At 43.9% G+C, this 21,283-nt stretch overlaps 1 protein-coding gene across 1 annotated transcript in view; it reads right to left on the bottom strand.

The window, feature by feature from the left end:
- The window catches only part of Pigk (phosphatidylinositol glycan anchor biosynthesis class K), an 81,655-nt gene that overhangs the window by 24,280 nt on the left and 36,092 nt on the right, over nucleotides 1-21,283 (bottom strand). The window contains exon 10 of the mRNA XM_034501496.2: nucleotides 5,224-5,308. Within this exon, the coding sequence (XP_034357387.1) occupies nucleotides 5,224-5,308 (85 nt within the window). The remainder of the gene's footprint in view (nucleotides 1-5,223; nucleotides 5,309-21,283) is intronic.

Below are 21,283 nucleotides of genomic sequence, written 5' to 3'. Positions count from 1 at the left end.
AGATACAGTGTTGCACTGTGTTCTCAGTGTGCATGGATACAGTGTTGCACTGTGTTCTCAGTGTGCATGGATACAGTGTTGCACTGTGTGTTCTCAGTGTGCATGGATACAGTGTTGCACTGTGTGTTCTCAGTGTGCATAGATACAGTGTTGCACTGTGTGTTCTTGCTGTGCATACAGTGTTCCACTGTGTATTCTCAGTGTGCATAGATACAGTGTTGCACTGTGTGTTCTCAGTGTGCATAGATACAGTGTTGCACTGTGTTCTCAGTGTGCATGGATACAGTGTTCCACTGTGTATTCTCAGTGTGCATAGATACAGTGTTGCACTGTGTGTTCTCAGTGTGCATAGATACAGTGTTGCACTGTGTGTTCTTGCTGTGCATACAGTGTTCCACTGTGTATTCTCAGTGTGCATAGATACAGTGTTGCACTGTGTGTTCTCAGTGTGCATAGATACAGTGTTGCACTGTGTGTTCTCAGTGTGCATAGATACAGTGTTGCACTGTGTGTTCTTGCTGTGCATACAGTGTTCCACTGTGTATTCTCAGTGTGCATAGATACAGTGTTGCACTGTGTGTTCTCGCTGTGCATACAGTGTTCCACTGTGTATTCTCAGTGTGCATAGATACAGTGTTGCACTGTGTGTTCTCGCTGTGCATACAGTGTTCCACTGTGTGTTCTCAGTGTGCATAGATACAGTGTTGCACTGTGTGTTCTCGCTGTGCATACAGTGTTCCACTGTGTATTCTCAGTGTGCATGGATACAGTGTTACACTGTGTTCTCAGTGTGCATAGATACAGTGTTGCACTGTGTGTTCTCAGTGTGCATAGATACAGTGTTGCACTGTGTTCTCAGTGTGCATGGATACAGTGTTGCACTGTGTTCTCAGTGTGCATGGATACAGTGTTGCACTGTGTGTTCTCAGTGTGCATAGATACAGTGTTGCACTGTGTGTTCTCAGTGTGCATGGATACAGTGTTGCACTGTGTGTTCTCAGTGTGCATAGATACAGTGTTGCACTGTGTGTTCTTGCTGTGCATACAGTGTTGCACTGTGTGTTCTCAGTGTGCATAGATACAGTGTTGCACTGTGTCTTCTCAGTGTGCATAGATACAGTGTTGCACTGTGTGTTCTTGCTGTGCATACAGTGTTCCACTGTGTATTCTCAGTGTGCATAGATACAGTGTTGCACTGTGTGTTCTCAGTGTGCATAGATACAGTGTTGCACTGTGTGTTCTCAGTGTGCATAGATACAGTGTTGCACTGTGTGTTCTTGCTGTGCATACAGTGTTCCACTGTGTATTCTCAGTGTGCATAGATACAGTGTTGCACTGTGTGTTCTCGCTGTGCATACAGTGTTCCACTGTGTATTCTCAGTGTGCATAGATACAGTGTTGCACTGTGTGTTCTCGCTGTGCATACAGTGTTCCACTGTGTGTTCTCAGTGTGCATAGATACAGTGTTGCACTGTGTGTTCTCGCTGTGCATACAGTGTTCCACTGTGTATTCTCAGTGTGCATGGATACAGTGTTGCACTGTGTTCTCAGTGTGCATAGATACAGTGTTGCACTGTGTGTTCTCAGTGTGCATAGATACAGTGTTGCACTGTGTGTTCTCAGTGTGCATAGATACAGTGTTGCACTGTGTGTTCTCAGTGTGCATAGATACAGTGTTGCACTGTGTGTTCTCAGTGTGCATAGATACAGTGTTGCACTGTGTGTTCTCAGTGTGCATAGATACAGTGTTGCACTTTGTGTTCTCAGTGTGCATAGATACAGTGTTGCACTGTGTGTTCTCGCTGTGCATACAGTGTTCCACTGTGTGTTCTCAGTGTGCATACATACAGTGTTGCACTGTGTGTTCTCAGTGTGCTGTGGCCACATGAGCTTGGTGCCCGTCACTGCCCTGGGTCTCACAGGCCAGTACTTTCAGTCTTAGCTAGACTCATGAGCACTGCCCACTATACATCACTCACATGCTGCTTGTGGCATTCATGAAGAGCAGCAGAGGGTCATAAGGACTGTTTCCTGGGTCTCCACTGGAAACGGGTACTTTTAACTTTCCAAATGTCTTTATTAAATATACTAGCATACCACAGCATTTACCTTTTTAAATTCAGTGCTTCATAGAGCTGAGAAATAATCACCATTACATTTATAATATTTGTTACTCAAAAGAGAAACTGTCCTTGGAACATCACATCCAGCCTTCTTCCAGATCTGGCAATTAATCTACAGATGTGGCAATGATGAACACTTTGTGTCTGACCTCCTGCAGAGTATCATGTTTACATCTGGTAGGGTGGATCCCTGCAGCAGGTGACATGCACCTTAGTCCTTTTCATTGCTCAGTACTATTCTGCTGTCGGGATGTGCCGTGTTCTATTTACCTGCTCACCAGCTGTTCCGTGTCTGGGCTCACCCACCACTTACTCACAGACTGATGCCGTCTTTAAATCTCTTGGGCATGTGCCTATGTTGAAATCACTGGGTCATATGATAACTCTGTTTAACCTGCTCAGAAACTGTAGTCTGATGTGACTTTGTGTGTGCATGTGGGGGGGTGGCAGGGTATGCGTGCATGGGTACACTCACAGAGGACAGTGGGTGTCCTGCTCTATCACTCCTTGCCTGTCTCCCTGGTCCTGCAGACATGCTGGTGCCCAGCAAACCCTTGAGGTGTCTGCTTCTCCCTCACCCACAATGCTGGGTGGGATTTGATCTCTGATCCTCACACTTGTACAGCAAGCATTCTTATGCATAGCACCAACTCCCCAGCCCTCTCCAAACAGGATTTCAGTTTGCCAGTTTAAAAGGCACTAACTAATGTCACTGAGTGTACAATGTGATCTTGTGAAATTTGGGGCTCTTTTATTCACTGCCTCCTTGTGCTGAGATGGCATCTCAAGTGTTCTTATATGTTGCTGTCAACTGATCCTCCTCTTCTTCCTTTGCTGGGCGGGGGGGGGGGGGGTGCTAGGCATTACTGAGCAATCCCCTACGCTGAGTCTTATCCCCCACAACTCACTAACACCTTCTTAGAAGCATCTGTCTTCTAAGCTGGAGGCTCCTTATATCATGGAAAATATACTTTTATAGCTGCAGGGTTGCTGGATACAAGGGGTTTGTTATGTCCCAATGAGTTTCCTGAGAGTCACAGAGTGGTAGATCAGACACAGACAAGCAATGGATGGCTGGGAAGGGAGCAATGATAGCCTGAGATAATCTGGCTCTAGACCTGCAACATTCTAACCCACCCACAGTTACTTCAGGTGTAGTCAGTCTAGCAGCCTTTGCAGAACATTCCATAGAGGTGCAGGTTCTTCAGGGCATGTGACCTCTAGGTCATAAGGTCATGCAGGTCACCAGGTAACTGACCCATTCCAGCCACATGTGTTCTGCTCATAAGGGCCGTCAGTATCCTTGTATTTCTGCCACTTTAGTATCTAAAACAGCTCCAAGGGATCTGACACCCTCTTCTGGTCTCTGGGGACAACTGTACTCAAGTGCACATATTCGCACACAGACAACAGGGATATGGATGTGGATACGGATACAGATACAGATACAAATATGGATAGACAGATTTCAAAAACTGTAAGACAAACAGTGCCTTCCTAAGTGGCCTTGCCTGGAGAGTACAGCAGTGGCCGTCTCTGTCAAAGAGCTGCCACAAAGGAGAATGACAGAGGAATGAACACATGTACTGATAAAGGCATCATATCCTGACTATGCCTTAATTTTGATTAATAAAAATAGATTTCTAAAATGTACAATTTATTAAAGAGTGGGAGTTTTATGATAGATCATTCAGATTTTAATTATATTGCTTATAATTTAGTGTTAAATTACTACTATCTCTTATACTAGAAAAAAACCTACAATCTAAAATTTTCACCAGGGTCAAGTGTTTGTATCTTAAACTCAAACAGTGTTTAACTACAAAAAGGTGGTTATAGAAAATGGGCAGTTTACTGGTTCCTGTTCCATTATAAAAGCATTTTTGACATTTCCTGTGGTCAGCTGCCTTAAAGGTTAATTCCTGCTTCGTGCTCAGGTTTCATTCTGGGTGACCAGCTCTGGCAGACCCTACTTCCCTATTCTGAGCAAAGCACACTGCTTCGGTATGCACTCTCGCCGTTGAGAACAGACCAGCTTGCTGCCTGCTCTGCTGTTTAATTCATTTATGCTGAGAGGCAGGCATGAAGACAGAATTTGAAATGTGACATTTGCAGTCTGTTAGGTCATTTGAGCTCCGACAACCTAGGAATTCCTGACATATAAACTGGACTTGATTACCATACACAGATGAGCACCCCAGAGGGGCAGACTTTTAACCATTTGTAAGATTCATGCAGAATTTTAAAACTGAGTTTTATTTATAGAATGAATTTCTTCTAATTAAAACTCTCTTTCTTTTAATAAACTCAAACTGGCATACTAACAATCCATAGCCACTAAAATTCTGATTGAAAAAATACATAAGAAAAACTCCCAGTGTTGCTTGCTCCCCACACCAACGCTGAGGTGATCTGACACGTGAGGATGCTTAATGAGTCCAGCGATCGCTTGAGGAGCTAAACAATCTCAAAGGCCCACAGGCCGGTCAACAAGCTATTTGAAGTGACTTGCTTCTGGCCCAGAAGGGCAGAATTTCTGTCTGGGCTGTCACAATCATAGCACAGAGTCTAAGCATGGTGTTTGCAGCACTGCCTGTTCTCAGCTGATGCCCACACACAAGGATGACAGAGCCGACCTACCTGGAAATGAGCAAACTACCACATGACAGTTACAATTAAGCTTCACAACAGCTGGCATGATGGCTTCCTCTCCTTAATTACTCCAAAACACGACGGTCATGATTCATTTTCAGTCTTCTCATCATGAACCACATACAGTGATTCAAAATTGATTTTCCTGACATTTTCTAATGTGTAACAGGTAATTTAGATGACCCCACATTGTACGTAAGAGTTCAAGCATTACACTGCATGGTCCCTTCAACGCTGAGCTTCAGACGGGATGCTCACATAGGTAAAGCATGGCCCCTTCAACGCTGAGCTTCAGACGGGATGCTCACATAAGAGTAAACCACAATGGGAAGAGTGTACCCACAACACCTTCAGACAGAACAGGCTGACTCTAAGAAACCTAACAAAAGCAATTCCCTTCTGAGATTAAAAATGTGTTTCTTTCAAAAGAATCAAACAAAAACCAAACCTGGTGTATTATCTGAGCCACCGGCAGCTGCTCGGCATACTTGAGAGGTTCCGTGAGCTCCTCAGTCTTCTCATCTTCCTCAGGACTAGAAAGCAATCAGAAGACACTCTCAGGCCAGTGCCACAGGTAAACATTATTTGCCCAAGAGCGCAACTCTGAGATGTGCTTACCACATACCTAAAGGAACTTTCGGAAATAATACTGATAATTCTGGAAAAACTACCCAATGAAACGACCAGGATGAAAATGACTACCAGGAAGTATTCAGACTGCGTGCAATGGTGTGATAGATCAGCCGACACGGATCCCACGTTCACTTGGCCGTAACACTTAGGAACCGTCTGTTCTGAGGGCTGACTTCTCGACCTTCTCAACCTTCTTTGTGCACCGCCACTTCTGGGACCACTGAGATCCCTACAGCCAGAGGCCCTGCTTCTCCAGGACATGTTCCTTTCTGTGATTACTCCTGACTGGATTACCCTCCAACCCAGCTGTCAGCTCGCTCTTTGTAAATGTATGAATTTGTTTAAACCCACCTAACTAGATTGTTTTCACTTCTTTAAAGATACAAAATACCACATGCTTCTCAGCTTATCCAGTGTTACCCATGTATCTCCTTAAATGTGAAGTAAGCCCAACTTTAGGGTCTCAATTTAAAATGATATGTAGAATTCACATAATGCATACTACTACAATATGAAATGCAAGGTGCAGAAAGGTAGACTTCTTTTCCCTTTCAGCTTGTTTTTACTAGAACTTTTACTTAGCATATAAAGTACAAGGCTTCACTGTGACAATTTCATACCTATATCATCATTTTTCTTTGTTTCCCCCTTACTACCCTCACCCACACCCCCTCCTTGTTGGCCCCGTTCCTCTATACAGCCCCCCACTTCACTTTCCATTTAGATAGTCCATCACTTTCTCTCAGAAATTAAAAACAAAAACAACAACAAAAACCAATTCAAGTAGTCCAATAAAATGTAGTTTCTTAAACTACTGACCATCTTAAAAATACATACTGGATATTAGTAAGACCTGACTGCATGCAGTAAAATGTTCTTTTATCTTCTTTCCTGTAAATTCCACAGTGTGTCAGAATTAGATTTTAAAAACTTAAACTTGGACTTTTCCTGAAAATCATATGGACTAAGCTTGGCCTAGGACTCCAAACCTGCAGTGTGAGGATCCTGAGGCCTCTCCCAAGGGGAGGCTGATACGTGAATCAGCACCACTGCCTGCCCAACATTAAAGAACTGTGGGCATCTCTCACAGGAGCAGCATAAAAGATAGTTAACTCAGTCCACAGAATGTCAGAGATTCTGGCCACTGACAGATGGAGACTGGGTGGGTTACTGCTATGAGTTTGGTTAGAAGGGGATGGGGGGAGGGTGGGAGGGGCCTACTGGCTCCTGGGAAAAGTTTCTGGAAACTCTAAAACTGTCAGAGGAAAAAGCAGGAAAAACACTCAAGATATGGGTGTAGGCAAGGACCTCCTGAATGGACTCCTGCTGCTGAGAAAATAGGCCAATGGGAGAGAAATGGCATATCATGAAACTCAAAAACAAAAACAAACAAAACCCTTCTTTTTTCAAAAGAAAGAGTTGAGTGAAAAGAGAACTTATGAAACAGGAGATAATCTTTGCCAACTACACATCTAACAGAAGATTAATATCCATAAGATGCAAAAACTGAAAACCATAGATGTCAACTCAATCAAAACTCAGCCACAGAATTGAACAGAGTTCTCCAAAGAAGCCCAAGTGACCAGTAACTATTGCAAAACATTCAGTGTCCTTAGTCAGCAGAAAGGCACCAGTTAAAACCACTATGAGATTCCATCTATGCCAGGAAGAATGGCTAACAACAAGACACGGATATTGGAATGGTGTTGGTGGGCATATAAACTTCTGCAGCTACCAGGAAAATCAATGTGGAGATTTCTCAAAAAGCAGAAACTAGAGCTGCCCTATGACCGCCTATCCCACTCCTGGGCATCCTGGACATCCCCTTAGACCTCCATCCGACGAGACACCTGCACATCTGAGCTCACTACTGCTCTGTTCTCAGTGGCCAGGAAAGACAGTCAGCCCAGACACTATTAACTCAAGTACGAACAACAAAAATGTGGTACACACACAATGGAATTCCTCCAATAAATTGAAATTATGAGATTTTCCAAGAAATGGAAGAAACAGAAGAATATTCTATTACCTTATCTCATTCATATATATATATATATATATATATATATATATATATATATATATATATGTGTGTGTGTGTGTGTGTGTGTGTGTGTGTATTCTAGCTCTTTGATATATACACATCTGTATCGCAGTGTGTTTGGAGAACAGAAAAGTAAAAGGGGCCTATGAGAGGAAACATAAAATCTTTAAGTCGAGGGACAGCAGAACCCATGTGACACAGAAGGGAGGGGGACACTGACAGTCTTATTCACCAAGAGCAGCTGGCAGACAGAAGGCACAGTCGGTAGGAGAGGACGTCACCCAAAAGTAATGATGCATGGAAAGCTGACAGTTTGGTAAGCTAATCAAAAAACAATTTTCAAAAATATTTTGAATGGGATATTCACCCTTTGGTGGTGAATAAAGCTGTTTCTAGAAGTTATAGCTTCTTAAACAAGACTCCCAGGACCAGGGCAGGGCACTTCTCAGGAGATGACCATGCTCCTGAGGACCCCAAAACAACACAGGCCACAGCCCTTAGTTACCTACCATAACTAGTTGTTATGTAAGACTGTACTGCGGAAGATCACATAGGAATTGACCACCAGACACAGAGAAGGCTGGGACTGGGCTGGAAGTGTCCCTGCTGGCCTGACGCTGCCAGTGCTACCATGCAGCTTGCCCTCCATGTACCAACACTGACTGGCCAGGCAGCATGAGAGCACTGGGCAATGGTGGGAAGGCCACCTCGGGGCTTGAACTTGATGCCACAGGAAGGAACTCACTTTTGACACCGGTACTGTAGCTGGGAAGGTCTCACGCCCTTGTGCAGAAGCTACAGTTGATGCCAAGTAAACATCACGTGCCTGTCAAGTGGCCTACGGAATGGCCTTCTCCAGAGCGTTCGTGCCCACAGATCTGGTCAGAGAAGCTGTTTTCTCCAGTGATCAGAAGTGACTGCAGACTCACAACTACTCAAAGGAGAGAGAATAAATAAATGACAGTTTATTCTATGTGACATATAGAATACCCCTCAAAGCATGGAGAGCACTGGAAGATGGAGCAGAGAGAACGGAAGAGTCAGTGGAAGTGGAACAACAGTGTGGAAAGCTAACTTCTGCCCACCACGAGGCTAAGGCAATCTCAGACCCACAGTGGCAGTGACATCTGCAAGGCTGTGACAGGACTGCAAGGTTGGGTCTGTCAGGACCCTTCCAGGGAAAAGCAAGGACTCCATGGAGCCCCACCCTGTCTAGGACTCACAGGTAGTTAAAAGTTGATGGGGGAGGAGACAGATTCTCCACAGCAGTGTAGCTATCAGCTGTACATGCTCTGCAAACAAACTTCCACCCGCACTCCTGCAAGCGGCCCTAAGGAGACTCACGGTTACCAACCAACAAACAAACAAACAAACAAACAAACAACAAAGACCAGACAAGAGAGCAGAAGGGAGGCAGCTGGGAAGAAGCTTAGCAGGATTGGTGTGAATATGACTGAAATACACCACGCACATGTATAAACTAACATAATGAAATCCACTGCTGTGTATAATTAATATACTAATAGTGCTAATTAAAACATTTAGTCCCAACATTTGGGAGGTAACATCAGGTGGATCAGGGTTCAAGACCAGTCTCAGGGACATAGAGAGCTTCTGCCCAGACTGTAATACATGAAAACTAGCTCAACAAAAAAAAATTTTAAAAGAAAAAGAAACTTGTGAAAAACTTGAGCAATTTTCTAATTTTTAAGTTTTCCTTGTTGAACCATTTGGAAGTTGAGATATCACAACAGTTCACATTTAAATATTACAGCACTTATACATCAATTATATAGTCCAATATTCCTTCACAATGTCAACAATTTGTCAAAGAGTGTGTAATTCACACTGAATCTCAAGCAGCACACGGTGGGAACTTTCCATTAGCTCACCAGTCTTACAGCTGGTTAATACAACCACCATAAGTTTCCTGGAAAGACTGGTTTTCTTCCCCAGGTTACACACTGCCTCCAGGAGCCTGGCTGGCTGCTCTTGCCAGTTAGATGGCTCTCCTCCTAATGCACTTTTACCTTGTATTATTTCTACTTCCTCGTGTCTTCCTGCAGGCTGAGGCCTCTTCCTCCCTGCTCATACTGAGGTGACGCCCTAGGACACACTGTGCGGGTTGGCAGTCTAGACCCTTCCTTCTGGTACCCACGACATAGGACCTTTCAGTGAAGAAATTCCACTTGAGCTCTGAAAAGATTGCCATTACAGATGCTAATGTTCTTCTGTTTATTTTCCATTGGGTTTTCTAGCTTAAGCAGTAAGTAAATACAATGGATCCCCTGCCCCCCAATCTTATTCTTCCTCATAGTCCAGTGTTACTTTCCTGGCTCTTTTATTTCCAGTCTTTATTCCTTTCACTGAACCTCTGGTAACACACATCTCCCCTGGGTATCTTATAATTTAGTTTTTACTGCCAAGGTGATTTTGTCTATTTTGCCCTTTTCTTTCCAGAGTCCAGTCGGGTTCGTTCAGACATTCCTGTTGTTTATCTCCTTCCATCACGACTCTCTAAGTGAGTTCACTCCTAACACAGACGCTTGTGCAGTACCTTCTTCACACTCCAGGGCTCCCAGCTGGCCTTCCTCTGTTTCTTCTTCTCCTCCTTCTTCTTCTTCTTCTTCTTCTTCTTCTTCTTCTTCTTCTTCTTCTTCTTCTTCTTCTTCTTCTTCTTCTTCTTCTTTCTCTCTCTCTCTCTCTCTCTCTCTCTCTCTCTCTCTCTCTCTCTCTCTCTCTCTCTCTCTCTCTCTCTCTCTCTCTGTTCACAAATGTACACGTCTGAAGGCCTCATTCCTCAGACCTGTCAGCCTGGTTTTGGAGACAGCCTGTCACTGGCTTGGGTCTCGCTGATGATCAGGCTGCCTGGCCAGTGAACCCCAGAGGTCCACTGTGTCTGTCTGCCTCACCAGTACTGGATTACAGTCGCATGCCACCATTGCAGCTCCTTTATGAGGGCCCTGGGATTGAATTCATGTCCTTATGCTTGCACAGCAAGAACTTCAGTGACTAAGCCATCTCCTCAACCCTTCTTTCTATTTCTTGCTTTTATTCGCTGAGGGTGTCTACACATAACAATATATATATATATATATATATATATATATATATATATATATATATATATATATATATAATATATATGTATATGTATATATATTATATATAATTTAAAAAAATTTTATCTTAATTTTCTATTTTATTCTTGTATTAAGTTTGTATATTTGCTGTATTCTTTTTCTCTTGAGGATTATTTATATTGGCTTTCCCCAGGATTAGTAATTGCCATTTATCTGGAGTTAGATCGAGATGAGCTAACTTACAAGGGACAGTTTTCAGTTCAAGAGCACCCTCTTCTGTAACTGCAGTGAACTGCAGCTTATTTTATAAAGCACCCAGTGCACCAGAGGTGGGATTTTTAAATACTCCGTTCTTTCATAAAGCCCTTCCTTATTCTCTTCCTCCACATCTACCACCCCTGGTAGATGTGCCCCCACCGTCCTCCTCGCAATGTTTTCTGTTCTCACAGAATTGTCACTTTCCTAAGCATGGTACATGAGGTCACCAAACTCTCTAATCAGTATTTGTAACTGAGAAAACTACAAAGGTGCTCATTCCAACTGGCACAGGGCTGGAACCCCAAAATACCTCTTTTTTTCCCTCTTACAAGTAATTTATGTTCTCTTTCTTAAGGTCATTCCTCTTATTTAACATTTTGAGAGCTCTAAGACACCCACTGGCTCCAGAGCTCTTCCATTTTCTCTCTCCAGGACCCTTCTTAAAGCTCTACTGACAGCATCTCATGAAGGTTCACTCTGCACAGGAAGGCCGTGCAGTTCTGATGTCACTGTGTCGCAGACAACGGCATTTCCAGATACAAGCTCAGTCTCTTTACTGTGAACGGGTTTTGAATCCAACACAGCAATGCTAAGGTCTGTGCTGAAACTGATTAAAATACTGCCCAAACCCTCCTGAAGATGAAGAAAACAGAGCAGGCACATGAGAAGCTCACAAATTCAGTTTATAATCCCCTTTGTGTCCTTGTTTCTCTTTGTTAGAGGCACAGTGACCTCAGAAACGTCTTTACTAAGCTACTGAAGCACTCCTAGAAACAAGCCTTGAAAATTACTTACAGTGCCCATACATAAGGCCATCTGTGACTCAGGAGTGTATTTCCTCCCACAATGCCATGCTGAAATCAGATTATTCGTGTATAAAATGACAGAGCTTACTGGGGACTAAAGGCCAAAGCATTCTTCTAAGAACTGAAAACAACTGTAAGAAGAGATGTTGTGCTATGGTAGATACTAACAATAAAATCAATAAATAATTCAAAACACATTATCTAAAGTAATCCAAGGACATTAGAAATAAATTCCAGAAACAGATCCAAACCCACAATTTGGTATAACCCCTTGAATGAGACAGCTTGAAACAATTACTTAAAACTAAAATATATACCAGAGAAGGCAAATTAGTTTATTTATATATAGTAAATTAAATTATATATAATATATTTTGAAGGCACAGAAAAACTTCTACCCCTTAGCTGTATTTTTAATATGTTCAAGTTACAAGCAGCTAGGAGACATCTTTACAGGTGCTTAACATCCTTAGCCATCAGGGAAATGCAGATTAAGGCCACCTTCAGAGTCCACTTCTCAGCAGTCACAAGGGATCATTGAACAAAATGCTGGCACGGATTTGGGGACAAGGAACACTGCTGGTGGGTGTGGGAGCTACAGGACATGACTAGCTGCTAGCTATCCCTCTCACGGACATACACCCAAAGGACTGGACGCCCTGCTGTAGGTCACCTGCACATCCCTCTCCACTGCCCAAATGTCCATCAGAAGATGAAGAGACAGGAAAGGTGGCAACGGGCTGGAGTGAGAAGGCAGTGGGAGGAGCATCTACTGCTCGGCAGAAGGTCAGAGTTCAGCTCCCAGCATCCAGTCGAGCAGCTCACAAGGACTCCAGCTCCAGAAGACCTGATACCCTTTTCTGGATTCTGTGGATACATACATGATCACAAGCAAACACACACACACACACACACACACACACACACAGAGTGTGGTGCACACATGCAATGGTTTATTACTGCTGTAAGGAAGAAAGAAATCATGACCTTGGTTCCAGTAAATGGAGTGAGGTCACTCAGGTCTAGGAGACAAAGTGGAAGCCAGGAGACTAGAAAGGAGCTTTCAGAAGGGGCATGGCAGACTGTACCTAAGAGCCTAAGGGAGAGGGTATGCTAGTTCCCTGCCGTTGATTCCACACCACCTCACCTCCCAAGGGCAAGTAGGGTCGGGCAGTGGGCGGTCATGGCACAGGCAGCAGGTTCCTGCAAATGTCTTCTGCTCACAACCATGCCAACAGCAGGATGAGGGACTCGTAACCCCCCCACGGAGGCACACTGGAGGAAGTGCATTTGGACCAAGAAGGAAATTGTAGTCCTGAAGCTCAGCGCCCGTCTGACACCAGGAGACAGCCTTCACTGATCCTCTCTTACAGAAACCCAAAAGCCTTACAAGGAGAGACAGAGGCTGAGCGTCGTGTCAACTGCTACTTAACGCCAGCTGCCACCATGATGAAGTACTGGAGGAAGCCAACTCCTTCCACTGAATGGGGCAGGACAGAAAAGCCATTGTGTCCCTACGGAGCATGTGCCTGTCTCTACAGACCCACCGCCCACTTGGCAGTTCAACCATGTAAAAACAAGCACATTCTTACTAGATGCATCTCTGGGCATCTTACAAGAGTGCTCAGAAGAATCAGGTCAGCCAGTGACAACCAGTGTCAAGTCAGCTGACCCCTTCACACTGACCCAAGCCCCCTTTCCACCTCACCACAAGAATGGAGACAGGGAAACCAAAGCGCCCTCTCACTGGGAAACGTTTTCTTCTGACAAAACCGGAAGCTCAACGGCAAAGCCAGGAGTGCTGGCTGTGCCTTCAGAGCTGAGGTAACCACTGGTGGCTTTCACGTAGTAATGATGACCACAATTTACCTAATGTCTGGAGTGTCAAGGTTTGACTATGGCTAATTTTCAAAGAAACATAAAGGAAAAAAAAAACCTTTTATAGCAAAGCTATACAAGATGAATTCCAGTAATTTTCTGTAATATAGAAAATATGAATTACAGTGTGCACACTCGACAAAACATCATAGTCAACGTCACTTATTGTTTAGCCTAAGTTAGGGCTCTCGCTTCAGTTAGGTGTGATTGACTTCTCTACATCACGTTGCTGCAGAGTGTGCAGCACTGACAGCGCCATGGGCTGAAAGGACATGTGCAGGAGACTGCTGAGGGACGGCGGTATGTGATGTACTCAACACATGCTCGGGTCCCACGCCATTCTAGATGTTCACACTCTGAATCACATATATTTGGTATGAAGAAAGAAAGATTTTACACTTTACAAGACTTCCAAGCAAAATGGTGGGTTAAAACCTGCCTGTCCCTAATATGGTTAAAGAGAGTCCGTGTAAGAACAGGCTGTACCCAGGGAGACAGAGACCTTAGGAAACGGAGGAAGGTGGTGAGAACAGCTGACAGATGTGAGGAAAGCAGGCGACAGACACAGCAGCCATGCTGGGCTGTAGGGGAGGGGTAGAGAAGCTCTATTCGAAAGGTCTGTCAGTGGCCCTGTAATAAGAGAACAGGAGAGCACCTTCATCAGGACACGCAGCCATGAGTCTGAGCCCAGCTGCCTCTTCTGTGAGCTAGCAACCCCTCCCGTTTTGTTACTCTGTGAGGCAGTCCACACACAGCTGTCACTCTACACGACGGCTGTGTCCACAACCACCACTGTCCTGTACGAGGATGGTGTCAGCGGCTGTTCTGGGACGACTGTGCTGTGTGCAGAAACCATCTCCTGGAAACCAAAAGCCCCTGGATAGCCTAAGCAGCCCTGATGAGAAGGAGCGATGCTAGAGGTGTCACAATACCCCACCTCAGCTCACACGCAGCACCATAGAGACAAGGCCTGCCACTGGCACACAGAGGGTCCAGGAATAAATGCACACAGCACAGCCACCGCATCTAGAACAAAAGTATCAAAAACACTGGAAACAGGGCAGTGCCAACAGTCCTGGGGAAGTAGATGTCCACGTGTGGGAAACCAAAGAGAACCATCCTGCTCGACCTTGCATGAGTCTTTACTCAAAATGGACCAAAGACCTTAATGTACGATCTGAGACTCTGAAACCAACAGAAAACAAATACAACGAAAACTCATCAAGATACAGGCAGAGACGGCAGTGTGAAAACTGCTCCAACTAGCACAGGCAATGGTGCCAGAGCCAAGCCCATTACTCTGCCGGCTTTAAAATAAAAGCCCCACACACACACCCTAAAGGCTTGATATACTAATTTAATAAAACCCAGTCTAAATAACTCACCAACTCACTTTTAGTCTCTGGTTTGCAACACTGTTTAATCAAGTAAATGAGGGCCATCCCTGCCCACGGTAGGGAAGCATAATCAACTGCAATCCTATTTGGTTCCATGAGACAAATTAGCTGGCTTGGGATCACAGCCGATAAACTCTCAGAATCTATTAGTTTTGTTTGTTTTTGTAATTCTTGGGAAAACTTAGAATATATAAAACATCAGAAGCTGAGGCCATTGGATTTAATGAGTTAGAAGCTAGCTGACCAGTCTTATTTTAAAGCATTCCATAACCATGTTGACTGAGATGAATCAGTGGACTAGTTCTCACTTCAGCAAGCTGAACAAAGTACAATGGACTAGTGGTTACAATAGAGCACATGACCAAGGCAACTTACACAGGGCATAGGGTGCCCAGGGACAAAAGTCTGTCAAGGCCAAGAAACGTGGCAGAAAGATGGGGGGGGGGGGGGGGCTGCTACAAACAGTAAAGAATGCCGCCAAACAGACCTTGGGGCCTGAGTGTAGCCCGGTCCCTTTCCTCTTCAACAATGCAGTTCAAATTGAAATCCTTACTCTGAACAGCTGGTAGGCTACAGTAAGGAGCTAAGAGCTCTAAGCCTTGACTTGGATAAAAGTAAGGTAAAATCAGATCTAAGCGTGAAGTCCTGAAGAGCTGCTCTGCTTCTGTTTCCGTGTGCTATAGATAGACCTCAGGCACTGTGTACACTGGACAAGTTCAACCACTGAGCTAAAACCCCCAGACCAGAGTAGCTTTTATTTCATGTGTGTATGTGTTGTGTGTATGTAGTACATACATGGGGGTGTATACGTGTGTACATGTGTGTGTTTTATATGCGTGTGCATCCCTTTGCACACAGGCAAAGGACCTAGGAGACCCTGGGTTCTCTGGCTGTATAATTCTCTACGTATCCTGTTGAGACAGTCTCTCACTGAACCTGGAGCACGTGTTGTTTTGTTTTGTTGTTTTTTCTGTTAGGGTGGCTGACCAACAGGAGCCAACAATCCTCCTATCTCCATACTCCACACTCCCCAAGTGCTGGGGTCCAGCTATGCTCAGCCAGGAGTGGCTTTGGTTTGAGTGCTGGGGATAGAAACTCAGGCCCTCAGCTTGCACAGTGAGCACTTGACCACTAAACCATCCCTCCAGCTCCTAAAATAGTTTAACATCGTCACATACAGAAGCAGGTGTAAGACCACACTAACATTGAGTCCTGTCAGCTCAGGCAGCCTGTGGCATGGCTGATAAAGACATGAAGCTACAGAGATAGAGGTTGACACACAATGCCCCTCACACTGAAGGAAGAGAGAGAGGACACAGGAGCGTTAGACTGGAGTGTGTCACTGCATGAGAGAGAGGACACAGGAGTGTTAGACTGGAGTGTGTCACTGCATGAGAGAGAGGACACAGGAGTGTTAGACTGGAGTGTGTCACTGTATGAGAGGACACAGGAGTGTTAGACTGGAGTGTGTCACTGCATGAGAGAGAAGACACAGGAGTGTTTGACTGGAGTGTGTCACTGCATGAGAGAGAAGACACAGGAGTGTTAGACTGGAGTGTGTCACTGAATGAGAGAGAGGACACAGGAATGTTAGACTGGAGTGTGTCACTGCATGAGAGAGAGGACACAGGTGTTAGACTGGAGTGTGTCACTGCATGAGAGAGAGGACACAGGAGTGTTAGACAGTAGTGCGTCACTGTGTGTGCTCCTTTCAACCCTCATGCTACTTTGGAGGAGCAAAGGAAAGCAGAGTCTCATAGGTAAAACACCTAAGCTTAAGGAAGACTAAAGAAGGTGTCTGAAGATGGAAAGCAAATGACTAGATTAAAATGTGTCAAGTCCATTCCTGCCATGACTTTCCTATGGTGCCATGCTACCACAGGTGGCTTCTAGCACCAGGGCAGGAGATCTGGCCATCACCAACCAGCATGGAGAGCACCTGAGCGCCAGGTGAAAAGGCTCACTGTAATCTCAATGTCTAAACTGGGGTTACACACTATTATTATTATTAATTATCTCTTCTTCTTGCATCACCTAAAGAATGCATTCCTTGTGTTTATTTTATAAAGTGAATCCTTTAAAAATCCAGTCTACCTTCCCCCATTAAGTTAAAGATAGTTTATTATTAAGTAATAAGTCTTCAAACATCTTATGATTTTTTACTTATAATTTCTTATTTAAGTAATTAACAAATTAATATGCAAACTAATGCATTAAAAGATGCTACAGTACAGTGATTCTACGGTGTCCTATAGATCTAGCTTTCTTACAAGTACAATTATATATTGTTAGGCTTCTTATGGCAAAGAAACTTACACACAGAGAAATTCCTACCATTCTTTTCTGAACTGACAGCTCAGTACCAAAGTCTTTCTGTCTTCTGCAAAGTGGACACAGGAACATCACAGTTTATTTAATGCTACAGCCCACCTGGACCTCCAGAACTTCAGAAAGGTCTGTTACACATGTGCAAACTTGAGATAATGCTGCCATCTCCTGGTGCAGAGAACCCAGTTCCACCAAGAGGAGCCCTACAAGCCTGAAAAGAGTAGCCGGCACTGACACAGCAGAACAGATCATAAGCGAGCAGCCAGCAGGAGGAGAAAGCATCTGACACAGCAGGACAGATCATCAGTAGGAGAACGCATCTGACAATGCCGGGATCTGCTTTCTCCAGGCAACACAGCCAAGCACTCAGCTGCCTGTGAAGCACAGACTCTTTCTTTTTCCTTTATAAACACAGGCAAGTTTAATTCCTTGGAGGCTGTGGAGACAGGGCCACAGACTGGGAAGAGCTCAGGCTCTCCTCACAGGTTATGCAGCTGGTGAAGGCATGGGGTTTGAATCCAGGAACTAACTCCAGGTGGTTGTTACACTGTAATGCTCTCATCATGCAGAACAATTTTAACCCAGGCTGGAAGGAAGCCGAGCCATAATTAACAGAGAGTCAGAGTGTGAGGGAAAAAAGACAAAGGTCTGAAAGGAACTTTAACCATCTTGTGAGGAAATCAGACATTCACCCTCTGGGCACCCCACAGACAGGTGGCCAGTGACATGTAAACAATCATGTCTAATCTTCTGATTGAACATGATTTCAAATTCTAAATTCTGACAGTTATTGTTTTAAGGAAAACCAGTTTGCTGTAATGTATTTTGCAGTGTTAGCAACATTAAGTAGAGTCTGTAACTCTGCGTGTGTGGTACTGGCCGCTTGACTTACGCATGCTGAATTCCTCTGAAGAGGTGCAGTAAGACACAGGCTGCACTGTTCATACACGGCCATCTCGGAGGTTCCACATGTGCTTCAGCTCTCCAGAGGTGGCAAAAGAAACTACTAAAGGGTTTATGAAAGGATCAGTGCATTCTGAAACTGTAATAAGTATTTTATGTTGACAAGATGATAAAATGGATATCTTCCTTATTAGTTATGCACCTTTATAAATCAAATAATCACACACTTTCTCAAGTTCCATTTTAATAGAATCTGAGATGATGACTTCGTGGCAAACCATCATGAGATAATAACCAAAAGGCCAAGTAAGATGCCGAGGGTAACAGGAATATGGTGATGCAAATTCATTAGCCACTCTGAAATAAAACAGTACGTACAAGTCCGGAACAAACCTCCCTGTGACTGCAACACTTGGCTTCTCCCGGGCCTCAAGCTTCCCAGGCTTTGCCCACTTACTTCAAGCAGTACTTGGGGAAGAGCACAACCATAGGTTTCATAATATTCAGAATGAATTTTAGCCAATGTTCAGATGTTTCCATGAAATACATGCCCTAACTGTTGATTTAAGTCCTAGTAAATACACATTCGCTGGAATGCTTGTGGTGACCTACATACACTGCAGTCCTTTCACAAGCAGTTAAATCAAGTTGCTAGTATCCCGCCAAAAGAGACATCTGCTGGGGTTTCTGATGGGGTGTGGTTCGGTACAGCATTAGCAGAGTCAACAGGATCCCCAAACAAGGGGTCATTAGAAAAAGAAATTGCTGAAAATGCTGTCCTTTTTCACTGGATGGATTTAGCTCCCTGTCAAAGATCAAGTGACCGCAGGTGTGTGGGTTCATTTCTGGGTCTTTGATTCTATTCCATTGATCTTTCTGCTTGTCTCTGTACCAATACCATGCAGTTTTTATCACTACTGCTCTATAGTACAGTTTGAAGTCAGGGATGGTGACTCCCCCAGTAGTTCTTTTATTGTTGAGAATAGTTTTCGCTATCCTGGGTTTTTTGCTATTCCAAATGAATTTGCAAATTGCTCTTTCTATCCCTATGAAGAATTGAGTTGGAATTTTGATGGGTATTGCGTTGAATCTGTAGATTGCTTTCGGCAAGATGGCCATTTTACTATATTAATCCTGCCAATCCAGGAGCATGGGAGATCTTCCTATCTTCTGAGATCTTCTTCAATTTCTTTCTTCAGAGACTTGAAGTTCTTGTCATACTGATCTTTCACTTGCTTGGTTAGAGTCACACCAAGGTATTTTATATTAGTTGTGACTATTGTGAAGGGTGTCATTTCCCGAATTTCTTTCTCAGCCTGTTTATCCTTTGAGTAGAAGAAGGCTATTGATTTGTTTAATTTTAATTTGAGTTAATTTTATATCCAGCCACTTTGCTGTAGTTGTTTATCAGGTTTAGGAGTTCTCTGGTGGAATTTTTGGGGTCACTTAAGTATACTATCATATCCCCATAGGAAGAACAACAATCAACCAACCAGACCCCCTCCCAGAGCTCCCAGGTACTAAACCACCAATCAAAGAATACACATGGACCCATGGCTCCAGCTGCACTTGTAGCAGAGAATGGCCTTGTTGGGCATCAATGGGAGGCGAGGCCCTTGGTCCTGTGAAGGCTTAATGCCCCAGTGTAGGGGAATGCCAGGGTGGGGAGGTGGGATTGGGTGGGTAGTTGGGGGAACACACTCATAGAAGCAGGGGAAAGGGGGGTGGGATAAAGGGTTTCGGGGGGATGGGGAAAGGAAATAACATTTGAAATGTAAATAAAAAAAGTATCCAATAAAAAATTAGGAAAAAAAAGAATGGCAATTGAAAAAAATAATTCAGGTAAAACAATCCTGCTCACAATAGCATCAGAATAAATACGTTCTGTAGATCTTGGAAGCATTATTATTTTATTGCATTATTATACCTATTTGTTACAGTGAGGCAGAAAGAATTTTCCACAGCCAGAATCCTTCAACACTACATGCAAATGTGCGAATGGGTTAAGTGTTGACTACATACTTGCAAATAAATACTTAAATCTTATCTTATGAGGGCACCTTTGCTGGGATTAGTCATATGGTGGTTAAACATGATACATATATTCTAAGATGTTTATTGTAGTGTGTTCTTAGATTCAGAATATGTTATGAGTTTTTCTTCCTAGAATAATAAATTATAGTATTCTCCTGCTATGGAAAAAAGAAAAGAAAAATAAATTATAAACCAACACACAGAAGATAACTATTTAAGTAACTGCTGGGATGTGTGTGCAGACTATACAACCCAATGTTGCTAGCCCAAACTAACAAAGTCAAGCCAATCTCAATCAAAATCCCAGTAGGCTTTCTCTAGAAAATTAACAAGCTGACTTGGGCAAAATGAACCATGACCTCACACCATACTCAACCAACCTGGCAGCATACTGAAAAAATTAACTGAAAATTGGTCAGCAGTTCAATCACAAAATCTGAAACTATAAACTTCTAGAAGCCTCTGAGACTTCAGGTTAGGACACTAAACATGGAGCAAGTCGACCATCAACAGTGAGCCTCTAAAGTGAAAGATAAACCAAGGGCTGAAGAAACCGATCTGCAATTCACAGATCTGAAGAACTTGTATCCAGAGCATACACAGACCTGCCATCATTTAATGAGGAAAGAAATCAATATTTTGAAAATGAGGAAGACTTCAGAAGCTCCTTTCCATGTGTGAATAATGAGTAAATGGAACCACATGCAGAGTCTCTAGTTATTGAAGTGCACATGAGAGCTGTCCTGATCTCCTACTCCCCAGACTTCCTAGAGACACCGTGAGCGAGTGAGTGTGGGTGAGGAGCAAGCATCTGAGGTACTGCAAAGGGACAGTCACTTTGGAAACAGCTCACAAGGTTCTTCCCAAGGTAAGCCTGCACATACCTACTCACAGTAAAAGAAATCTTACCATTTGTGTGCCAATACTCAAAGCATCTTTTCTAAATAATCTCCAAAATCTGCGGTGGGGAGAAATGGCCTCAGTAAATGGACAATTCACAGGACGGGCAGCCAAGGTCTACTTCTGAGGCACAGTGGGGGCCGCTGAGACATCAGTGCCAGTGCAAACGCACCACACGAGGGGCCGCTGAGACATCAGTGCCAGTGCAAACGCACCACACGAGGGGCCGCTGAGACATCAATGC

Source organism: Arvicanthis niloticus, chromosome 4 (genome assembly GCF_011762505.2).
Source record: "Arvicanthis niloticus isolate mArvNil1 chromosome 4, mArvNil1.pat.X, whole genome shotgun sequence".
NCBI lineage: Eukaryota > Metazoa > Chordata > Mammalia > Rodentia > Muridae > Arvicanthis > Arvicanthis niloticus.
This window is presented reverse-complemented; position numbering and strand designations above follow the sequence as displayed.